Below are 12,344 nucleotides of genomic sequence, written 5' to 3'. Positions count from 1 at the left end.
AATGTTACTTTCTGTGGAACAGAGATTCCGAAATAAAACATTGAATGAATGAATAAATGAATAACCAATACAAAATAATGTATATGTTTATAGAATAGCTTTTAATAGTAGCTGACTATTTTGAGTCAACTTGTGGATAACATGATGCACAGGTATTAATGATACAATTGTAGTTTTTGTTTAAGTAAAAGTACTTTTAAGTTACTTTTAAATATGACATAAAACTGGCTGTATGATTAATGGAAAAATAGCTATACTTAAATAATTTATGAAGTTACCGAATGTTGTGTCTATAAACATAGTTTTTGTATTTGTTTCTATACATTGTTATAATTTGTAGCAATAATGTAGTTTTGTACAGTGGGGTATCCAGGATTTTGAAGTTGGGGGGGCCGGGAATTGCCAATTTGCCGACAAAATTGGTGTCATTATCTGTACATACTACACGACGTCTCTGATCAATATATGTTCTAGGATTACATAGTCATATTGTCTTATATGGGATAACGATGCAAAATTAAAACCAAACCAACATTATCTGTTAGTATGTTGTATTCATATTACAATAAAGAAAGAATTAGGAAAATCTGACTTGTAGTTTTCGAAATATAGGGTCTAAAACATCGCCGAAAATGATCGTTTTTAGCCACGAAAGAAGTAAAACAATTTGCGGCCTCAGTCGACAATTCTATTAACTACGCCATTTTTGGTTTAAATAATTACATATAATTACGTTTTTTAGTAATTTATTTTATATATCACCATTGGAAATATCAATAAAACATGTTATTAAATAATGCTTATAAAATATATAAAGTTGTTTACTTAACGGAATTCGGACAAATTCATTGCTCTAACTTTGTGTAGTAACGATCAGAGAGATTCATGGTACACGCGCGAGAGAAAACATTCCGCTGCGGATGATTCGCATCCACCACCAATCAAATCAGCTAGAATCCTAAATCATTCAACCGTGAGCAATGCCAATCGCGAGAAAGCTCAGCTTTGATTGGCTTACGATGACATCATATCACAAAATGGTGGTTTTGTAGTTGAGCCTCATGTAATATTCTGTTCCAAAAATGAAATACATGGATATTTTTTATGGTATATGTGCTTTTTCTTTAAATATTTTGAATAATAAAGGCCTCATATCGAGAAAAAAAAACGGGTTTTTGGCACTTATAATAAATATATCTTAGACAAAAAAGCACATGGCATGTGGAACTATATAATCTCTTAGCGTAGGAAGACATACAAATCTCAGGTCATGAGAGGCTCAACTGCATGCAAAAACAAGGTTTTAGGGTAAGGTCAAAGACTTTTGAGTAAACAATCTACCGCGTACGGCCGTACGTACGTGCTACACATTTTTAACGTGTTTCGTTTGATGTAATAAAAAAAAAAATAGTTGATCTGAAGGGATCAATGATGATATGATATGTAAAACAAACACTCAAAAGAATTATGTTAACAGTTCAATTATTGTCAGAATAAATAGTTTATTTTTTTTTCCCGGCACCTTTGTTTGCCGACGGCCGCGATGATGTGCCGACGGAAACGAAATCAGAGGGGCCCGGGCCCCCCGGCCCCCCTACTAGATACGCCACTGGTTTTGTATAGCTTTTTGCTACTTTAGTATGCTAAAGTGGCAAAATTATTTCTTGATTTTTGGAAAGTTTAATATTTATAACTTGTAATAACTATACTAGTAGAGCCTTTTGTAGCTTCTGTGGATCTTTCGATTTTATGACAATCCAAACAATTGCTTGGTTACAAACATTTCTTTCAAGATATGCCTTGTCACACCTCATTCTGCCTATTTTGTATTGACCTTTTCCTCTCCTATTGTACAATATGAACATGTAGCTTGTAAAAGGTAGTTTTGTCCCGAAAACTACCAACAATGTTCCCTGTACTAACCTATAACATGCATGTATCTACAGCATGTCAATATTTCACCTAATCTAACCTAATCTAATTCAAAATAGCCAATTAGAGTATGAATATATTTTCATTCCATCACTCTCTCACTACTGGTGCCAATGGTCTAATGATTGCCACGCACTGCATGTGGGGCCGATACAATACTGGAAATGCGATAAGACTTGATTTACATTTTTAGAAAAATAGTGTTTTTCTGCTTTTGTCCTAAATTCTTTATCACGCATAATAATTGATACAGAAATGTACCCAATGAAAACCTGTCACAATACACATATTTTTTTCTACTTTAAGTATTAAAGCACTTTACTTTTTAAATAGAAACTTTGTAAACAAGCCTGGTAGATGTTGATAGATTGATGCAAACTTGTTTTGTTTTCTTTGAGATACATTCTAGAACATTTTTTATTTTATATATTCTTTTTCAGTGAATGGAACATAAAAGAAATTACTTCAAACTATATTAATATACTGATCAATTTGTAATAGGGTAGTCTTGCCTACAGTGTAAAAATAAATATTAATATAATAACTGACCTCTCTAGTCATGGTATTTTCTCTCCTGTAGTTTCCCTCCCCAGACAATTTCGCAGGAAACGAAACAATAGATTTTCATGTAAGTATAAAGTATAATCAAAATATAGAAAGAAGACTGTAGTTTTGTTGAACCATCATACTGATGCTAATGAGTTTGGTGGAAACACCATGGTGTTGGTTGAATGATACCATTTTATACCTGTAATACGATAATCTGTTTTTCACATGTATTTCCTACCTGGTTTTAAAGCTGAAAACTGACAGATTTATTTATCATTTTGGTTGTTTTTGCATCTCAATTAATTTAATGATAACTTTTTTCTTTTTAAATTTGTTTACTATTGAACCAGAGAATGAGACATATTGTGAAAATTTGAGATTTTGTAATATTCTATTTTCTTGAAATTTACCAGAAAGTGAAACAATTACAATGCTTCGTTATTATTATAAAATCAATCAATTAAAACATTAATGCTATGTTCATACACGCAACAGTTAACATCATCCACATGAATATTTTACCAAAAATCAAAGAATCACAGAAAACAAACTCCTAAAACCAATATTTGGTGACTATTATTAAAGAAACATTTAAAAATTACTAACCGTTGGCTCGTTTCTAATCCGAATAACCGTTAACCCTTTCCAGACAGTGATCGGTTAGGCATAATTATATTTAGCTCCCAATCTGGATAACGAACAATCCACTAAGGTGTGAACCGGCCTCAAGGTTTAGTTTTGTACAAAATTCACCATGTTGTGGTGAATACATACTGTATTTGACCACATCATGTCTCATTTTATGGTGATAAGTTTCACATTTTGTTAAACTCATTATCATCTGCTTGCTTGCTCGCTCATAACAAGTTTTAATGCTTTTGTTTTAATATCTGTTTAGGTCATAATGATATATTTTATGATGTTTAATGTTTGTCATCTGTTTTGTTTTTATTTTTCATTAAACCTCCTTCAATTTTCCAATAAATTAATAAAGCAATGTTATTTAATGTACACTATTGTATCTAATGAATCTGACAAATTACATTATCTTGTTCTATTTTTCCTTACCATTACTGTTCTGTAATCAAGTTTCTTTTCTATATGTTACTCTATATTTAATTATTATTGTTTAATTGTTTCTTTCAAATAAATGCCATAACTTTCAGATGTACTACTTGATATTGAATGAAATAGTTCTATTTTTCTCTTATCCAGTGTATTTAGTGTATTATTCATATTCATATGTTGAGATGAAAAGTGATGATGTTATCTTTTAAAGAATCTTTGTTTGCTGTACAAAATTATAATTTAGTTACAATGTTTTTTTTTCTATTATTTTCTTGTAAACCAGTATGAGAATAATATGGCCTAGTGGTAAAGAAATAAGCATAGCATGGGATTTGTCTTTGCCATATATTGGTTGTATCCCTACAGTAGACAAAATCCTTTACACATTTGTCTTGTCTATTGTGTAGAACATAAAACCTGTATTAAAAAGAGTAGAGGATCATTCCTATGTGTACATGGGTTCATAGAGGGCCTAATCAAAAACTCTTTAACTGATGATGAAGTATTAATGAAATATGTATTGGAACATTGATAATTGTTTTTTTCTTCAAAATGTTTTTTTTTTTCAAAAACCTCCATGTTGTTTTATACTCACCCATCACAATGTTGTCATTAAGAATTAGCAAAGTGTAGGTTCACATTAAGTGCGTAAATTTAAAAATGTTTATTTTTATTTCAGGCGGTATACATTACAACACCATCTACAAGCATAGCTGAGGACATGGCAGACTTGATTGATGGATATTGTCGTCTCTTCACCCAAAATGATGAATCTGTTGTTAAGCCCCAAGGTGTGTATATCCATTGTTTTATTTAAACTACATAATTAATTAAGTACAGTAATTATGTGCCTACCCTCTGTTTAATATCCTGTCTGACCTTTCTCTTATGCAGTCTTTTGGTAGTTCTAACAAGGTTTTTTCCGGATAAGGACTATATACCATAGGTCCAGTGTACATAGCTCATGTGAACCTACTGTAGTGCATCTTTCGAGACGATTAGGGGGTTACCCCGGTGGATTAGTACATCACAGTCACTGATCATAACTGGGCCCTCTGGTCGCCCAGTCTGTGACTGAAGAGGTCGGCCAGTGTAAATAAATAATAACAAACAAACATGGTTTCAGAGATGTATGGTTGTGCATGTTTGAAAGATGTATGTTTGTGCATTGTCAAGTAGAATACGGTTTCATTTTAGCATGTTGTAAATGTGTACTCTTCTTTCCTGCTGCAAGAGCCTAGTCTGTTACATTAGGGTAATAAGCTAATCGCAATGGACTCATTTTGGTCGAATTGGCAGAATTGCCAGCATATTTACAAAGAAAAGTCTAATCCACATTCTGGCTACAATTCATGCAGCTTGTCCAGTAGAACATACCACAGTCTCGGTAAAACTAACCATCTGTCTTTATAAAATTTTCCTTTACAACAATTTTCTTCCTTGGTTGAACATAGAATATGTCTATTTATACATTGAGTTTCTTGATAAATGATTTCCCCCAATCACATGGTTCTTGCTGTGTTCTGCATGATATTGTGTGTGTTCATGTATTGTAATCAAACCGTTGTTGTCTATTGGCTAAACAGTGCCACCAGCCAGGAGGATATCCCATGATACCAGGCATGCTAGTAAGTACCTATAACCATATTTTTAAAATTAACATCTTTTTCTTTCTTGCATGTAATATGAATTCATACCAATTCAAATTTTGAACTTTTTTTCGCTTTTTTGGTGTTGTTGAATTTACTAATCTTTAAACATTAAACATATTTCTTGTACTAATATTTTTCTTCCTAAATTGGTTTCATTACCATACTGACTGTATAAGTGTAAGCTCATTGAAGTTGGTCAAGTTGGGTGGTTGGCCTATACAGTACTTTTGCATGTATTAATTATTCCAAATTTTAAGTTCTAATTTAGTCCGCATTTAAAAGGTTAGATGTAATAACTTGGTTGGGTTGTACCATGTGATTTATTTTTAAAAATCATTTTTGTAAATGTAGCATTGACTAAAGTTTGAATACATTCTTTCATAGTTTTCTTTCTTATAGATTTGTTTGAGTTTATTTCTTCTGATAATTATGCTATTAATGCTATTTAATTAAACTACAGAAGATCATTTTCTATCATTATAACCAGTTATCAACCAAAAATCTTGGCATTTTCAGAATTTACTTGATGTCAGAATGGCTAACCCAACAAGCATCTTTGATGTAATCTTAAACTACCAAATTTCACTTCCTTTATATACCAACCACACTTGATCTGTATTTTTTCCTGTCTTTGTAGTGGGCAGTGAAAGTGCTAGACATTGTCCTGTACAATTATTGTAGTATTTAGCAGTGCATTACATGTGGTTCAATAGTATAGCAACTTTTCTATGCTGTAGCTTAATCTTGTAGCAGATATTCAGGGTAGCTTCAAAGAGATAGTTCCTTCACAATGAATATCAATTTGCGATCATAGCTAATGACTAACATTAATTGTGATATAATATTCAAGTAAGTATGTAATGTTTTTCTTTGGTTCTCCCTATTTAGATGTGCATTGGTAGCGACAAAATACTATAATTTCTGACCACTAACGACCATGTTTCTTTCTGATACATTGAAACACATTCATTTTGATTACCTAGGCCAGGATACAATAGTATTTTAACAGAGTAGATGATGAAAAAGTTTTATAAAATGTCAGATTAGTATGGTAAAATAATACTTTTTGTTGAAAATCTTTAGAATTGCTACTAATTCACTTGGCATGGACAACTGCTTGTAACATGCAACCAACACACTACAATATATACCTTTCGCAAACACCAGAGTTTTACACACCGGGTCGTCAGCACTGGTGTTTTGTATGGTGTTTGTTAAGCTCCAGAGTGTTGCTCGGCAATGTTGCAACTGATTCCGATTTGGTGCATTTCTAAGTTGAATATTAAATATAGATGTATAATAATAGACAAAGATTTATTGAAATAATTTCTATAAATTATTATGGAAAACACAACAGTTTTGTAGTATATAGCAATATATGTAAGTTTTCTTTTTATTTCATAGTTATCCAGATATTCAACCGCCTGCTTTTATTATCCATGCAGAGCTAGACATTTACTTTTTTATCCACCAGCAAACCTTGGCTTGTCAAAGTAGCGAACAAGCATAGTTATCCAGGTATTCAACCGCCTGCTTTTATTATCCATGCAGAGCTAGACATTTACTTTTTTATCCACCAGCAAACCTTGGCTTGTCAAAGTAGCAAACAAGCAACTTACTGGCAAGCAGATATTTTGGATTTATTGATTAGTTCAAGTTTAATTTACAAAAAGTAATACGTCCAAAAATGTAAAAAATTTGTCTCTACTGTATATAATAATAATCATATTATTTAACTACAGTCAGTTCCTGTATTTCCAAGAATGTCAGCAATTTTCAAAAACAATATTGACATTTTTATTTTATTTATACCAAGACAAAAACAAAAAATGTCTATGTATAATATTTGTTGCGTGGGAAAGGAAACTGGTAGAGCAATAAACCACGTATGGAGGATGTATCATTGCAGGTGTCATTGCTTTATAATTATTAGAATTCTATGCATTAGCCATTGTCTAGGCAGCTATCAAAACATTGTACCTTGTTCGCTAACTGTAACTAAAGTTTGGAAATATGTTCTGGTGGTTCCGTAACTTTGACTATTTGACCAAACGATGCGGTTATTTGTATGAGAAAGATTACCTTATGTTTAGTAAGTTATTTAGATTTTATTGTTAATTAATTAACTAACTAAAAACATCAATCATGTGGAGGAAAGCTATCTCCTGTACATTTATATTCTGTGTATTATACATTGTTTATACACTAAACCTTGCATGGGAACGTCAATCTACATTGTTTTTGTGATTTGTGTACCGAATAAGTAATCTTGGCAAAAAAAAAGGCTATGCCTTTTTACTAGCACTTTAATTTTAAAAGGTACTTCAGAAAAAGGGTGGTTCATTTGATTGAACCCTACAAACCTCCTAGCTGGCAAGTTTTTATATGTCACTGTTTTCCCTGAGCTGTTTATGCACAATATGTAAATTGTAAACATGTATTCACACTTTATATGTTGCACCCTAGTGGTAACCAAAGCTTCAATTTCAGTTTATTATTAAGTGATTATTTGTCCTACAATTCGCCTTGTTCTATGGGTCCCTGTACATTAGAAGCTGTGCAGCATTTAAAAGGGTCCAAAGTGTTTTGTGTGTGACTGGGACACGACTGGTTCTTAACAGGGTTCAATTTAGACAGAACCTTTGTTAGCGACGAAGGATATTCCCATACTTCGATATGGCTTTATTTTTTTTCCGTTTGTATTACAGTGCTTAGAAGTTTCACAACATTAGACGCTTTATAAATCTAGGATATCATTATTATTATTATTATTTACTCAAAAGTAACTTGTCAATCTCTTTCACAATATTTATATTGACCAATTGTTATTTTACAATTTTCATTTATAAAAAGAATTGTTTTAATACTATATCAACAGGTTTAGGTTATGTACGTACAATATCAGAGTACAGCTATCCAAGTAAGTTTAGCATACAGTACATCAGCATTTCCACTTCGTTGTTGTTGTTATTGTTGTTACTTTATCACCATGGTCATATATTATTTGAATTATATATCATTGTAGTGACTCATGATTTTAATATTTGCACTGTGTATTGCTTTTGTGATTTTGGTGTTAATGTTATGAGTGAGTGAGCTATATGCTAGGCTTCAGAGTAAGAGTTACCATCTAGTCTTTGTTAAATCATAGATTATTTAAGCGTAGCTATATTCTGCAATCACATGCTTACTGATAACAATGTTGTTACCACATTTTCTCATACTGTAATAGGCGTAGATTTTCGTATTTAGCATCACCATCTTCAAGACTATTGATCATATCGAGAATCATATTATTTCATCCAGAAATTAAGAATAAACAAATAAATAGTGAATAACAAGACCAATTCCAAACAACAATGAATAAGTTAAGCTCCCTAAATGAATTTAGTGGCCAAGTGACAATGGCGACATCATTTTATTTCCTGAAAATCTATAGGCATGTTCTGTTGATATTTGCCTAAAAATGTAGTATTTAGCCTGAAAAACTTACCAATTTTTGCTATATTGTAAGTGCTGTATTTGCAATGACATTGTTCAATTTTAAATATGACAACTATAGCCTTTGCTTTGAACTGTTGCCTGCATATATATTGTTAAAAGGAGAATAGGCAATGTCAATGACATTGTATTGGTATTTTATCCAATGTCATTTGTCAAAATAAAACTTGTCAGTAAAAGGTCAATAAGAATTACAGTAGGTGATGTCATCATGATAATCTTGGTGATTTATATGTGTTTATTAACAAATAAAATAACATTTACAATGAATGTAAACAAAATATTTATTAATTACCTATTATATAATGTAAAACATAATTTAATAAGCTTCTCCCTTTGCAAAGTTCACCCTTTGTGGCAGTGACACACCCATATGTAGAATGTTTTTGCAATGAATGTCATTTTGTTAATTTTCCGATAACACCATAAATTACCCTTTAATTTTATGTACCTACATTGTCTGATATTTTACTATTTTTATGCTGGCCAATTTTCTTTCCTGCATTGTTTCATACGTTTTCTGTTGATATCATAAACCATGCTTTGAAATTGTTAAAAGTGTGGTTTGAAATATAGTGCTATTACTGTACCGTGTACTTTTAACAATTGCTTTTAATTGTTTATTTATAAGTCTACTTGTCACCACATTTTAGCTGAAATATGGTGGTAATTTTTATAATGCTCAAAAATTTTTTTTATTTAGGCTTTTACCTAATGTTTTAGATAAGAGTAAAATACATTGTTTTTTTCTACAATATTTTTCTTACAAATTTGTTTGTTTTCTCTTTTGATATTTTTCATATTAAGTCGCAAAGTTTGCCACATGACAAACTTTAAACATATAACAAAAATTGTTTTCAATTACATGAAATATGAATACAAAACATTACCGTCATAAAAAAAAGTAAGAATCATTATCATTTTTCATTGAAACATCTACTTATCGATAAACCTTATACCGGGTATATACCAAATATATGTGCCTCCTGCACAGATTTTGTGTGTGTTGTTGTTGTCGATGAAATGAAATCGCATCAACAAATGTTTTCAGTGGGGCAATATATTTTAATTGACATTATGGCTAACTTGAGTACTAAAGGGTGTTTAAATCCTTAACAAACATATACAGTAAGTACAAATTTATGTTTCACAGGCAATAAGTGTTGAAAAGAAACTGTATGCATACAATGAAATATTAAGCAATGTGTATACACGTTTCATTAAATTAATAATTTAAACAAACTTTAAGTTTCATTTACTACAAATTAATCATAGTTCAAATGTAATAACCAGTACAAATGTGAATACAAAATAGTGATTCAGGATATAAACATTTATCATGAATAATGGTAGATTTTGTTGTTGAATTTTGCATCCCATGTCAAAGGAAATGTGTAATTGTCAAAAGGTGAAATGGTTTGAGGAAAACAATACTTACCTATTGGCACAGTAGTGTATATTATTGAAACCACTGTGAATAAAAGGCATTGTTATATGTAAGATAGATATCAACATTGTAACGTTTACCTCAAAACCCACAAACCAAATAAAAAAGGATTTTAATTCTATACAGTTTCAGCATCTTGATATTGCAGTGTCATAATATTTTATGCACCGAGTATTTTTGTCGGCAAAATTCAGTTCTTGCTTTTGTTATGAGTCCCACCTATGTAACTTTAACTACAATGTCATCACAAATGCTGAATTATTGCTTTAGTTTTTTAAGTTCATAATCTTTTTTTAACATGTATTGTTTAATATAGTCATGACAAATATTATTGGAATTGGGGTTTTCATTTTTGTGTTTTTTTTTTATTGATTATTTGTTCAATATGGTTGATATTTATTATTTTGTTATTGATATTCATCACAAACATGTTTGATTAGTAGCATTTTCATTTGTTTTGTTTTTATTAGTTTGAGGTTTTTTATGACATTTTTCATCACAAATGTTGGATTGTTTTGATCATTATATTTCTTATTTCTTTTTATATTTTATTTCTTTTTCATTTTATATGGTGCTCATCATGTAATGACTGCAACCAATTTGGTCTTTAATTGGAGGTAGACCTGTAGTTATAATCATTGTTCACAATCATTATCATTCGCAAAATTGTTTAACTACATTTGTTAATTTCAAACCTCTACATGAATTGTTACATAGACTATATGCTTTATATTTAATTTTAAAATATGTGCAGTACTAATTCTTTTCTACAAAAATTATCAACGGAATCCAAATGAGAAGAAGATTTAAAAGAGTATTTATTAACCAATTTTTGATTTCTGTGTTGATTTTTAGATTTATTTTTTTTCTTTTTCAGAGGGAGATAGAGAATTGCCTTCAATACCAGTGGACAGGTAGTTTATCTCATTTTAAATTAATTTAATTTGGTACACCAAGTAATTCAAGTTTTAAATCCAGCCCTAACCAACACATAATGGCCATTTATAGATAATTTATTATTAGTATAGTTGATCTTAAGGAGTAATAATATTCATGATCTTAATAATTCAACTCCAATAGAATCCAACCTGGGTTGCTCTTATGGTCAGCGATCACACACCACTACTCCTATGCCCATATCAGGTCTGAGATACTTACTGCATACTGTATTCTAAAACGAGTGTATTCAAATTTATTAACAAAATATGTTTAATTCATTGCCAATCATTTCTCAAATACAAATAATCTACACGCCTTTTGCACATTTTGATTTCAAAAATTTCAAACAGAAATGACGGCCATTTTGTAAACTACATCTTCTAATCTAAGTTTTACTTCGCCGTTTCAGTCTCCCACTTCTATAATAGTCTTCTAGTTTTCTGTATGATACATGAATTAAATTTTATATGCATAATGTTCTGACGTTCTGGTGGAGAAATATATAATATATGTATTTCAATAGTTATTTTTACAATTATTTAAATTATTTATTTATTCAGTGCCAAGTCACAGGAGCATGCTGGTCGAATTGGATTGAAGAAGAAGTCATTTTCAGGTAAATAATTTAACTACTGTTAAAGGATTTCCGAAAATGGTATTAATTTTATGGAAGAATTTTCAATCTAGTGTATATTACCATGGAGATGATGATGATTTACACCAAAACAACCTTTATTATGATCCAGTATTAAATCAGATTAAACAATTGCGAACTAAACATTTAATCAATAATCATTGTTTTTTCTTCACTGTTTCAACTCCTTATCAACCTTTTCTCTTCCCATCGATATTCTACTAATCTATTACTTGATGTTCTAACATGCATGACTGACCCGTATTTAATATTACTTGACCTTTCCAGGAAATCCTCGGATATATTTCAGTTATTGATTTGCTCTAAAAATATTTGTTTTTTCCCCTAGGATCCATGGACGATTATGCAGAAATTGTTGATAATGATGATGATTATGCACTTCCAGCTACCAAAGATTACGAACTCTTGAGGGGAGACATCACAATTGATGCTGTTATAGGAGAGGGTCAATTTGGAGATGTCAACAAAGGAATCTATCATGATAAGGTGCAATTTTTAAATTGGTGTCCTATTAGTTAAATGTGCTACCAAAAGACTGAAACACCATATACCATACAATACACCGAAACTTAAAGCTTGGTTCCCCCATCAGACACAGCAC

The 12,344-nt window shown here is 30.9% G+C and overlaps 1 protein-coding gene across 6 annotated transcripts in view; it reads left to right on the top strand.

The window, feature by feature from the left end:
- LOC140052195 (focal adhesion kinase 1-like) overlaps positions 1-12,344 on the top strand; it is a 38,878-nt gene that overhangs the window by 14,991 nt on the left and 11,543 nt on the right. For 2 of the 6 annotated variants that reach the window (XM_072097643.1, XM_072097645.1), the window contains 6 exons: positions 2,513-2,560; positions 4,229-4,340; positions 5,136-5,177; positions 11,027-11,063; positions 11,649-11,704; positions 12,072-12,229. In XM_072097643.1, coding sequence (XP_071953744.1) covers positions 2,513-2,560; positions 4,229-4,340; positions 5,136-5,177; positions 11,027-11,063; positions 11,649-11,704; positions 12,072-12,229 — 453 coding nt within the window. Of the gene's footprint in view, positions 1-2,512; positions 2,561-4,228; positions 4,341-5,135; positions 5,178-8,079; positions 8,122-11,026; positions 11,064-11,648; positions 11,705-12,071; positions 12,230-12,344 lie in introns of all 6 variants that reach the window. The other 4 variants (XM_072097644.1, XM_072097647.1, XM_072097646.1 and 1 more) reach the window with 4 other exon arrangements.

The sequence above is a fragment of the Antedon mediterranea genome, chromosome 6 (assembly GCF_964355755.1).
Source record: "Antedon mediterranea chromosome 6, ecAntMedi1.1, whole genome shotgun sequence".
Classification (NCBI taxonomy): Eukaryota; Metazoa; Echinodermata; class Crinoidea; order Comatulida; family Antedonidae; genus Antedon; species Antedon mediterranea.
Note: the sequence above shows the minus strand (reverse complement) of the source record. Positions and strands in the feature narration are given on the sequence as shown.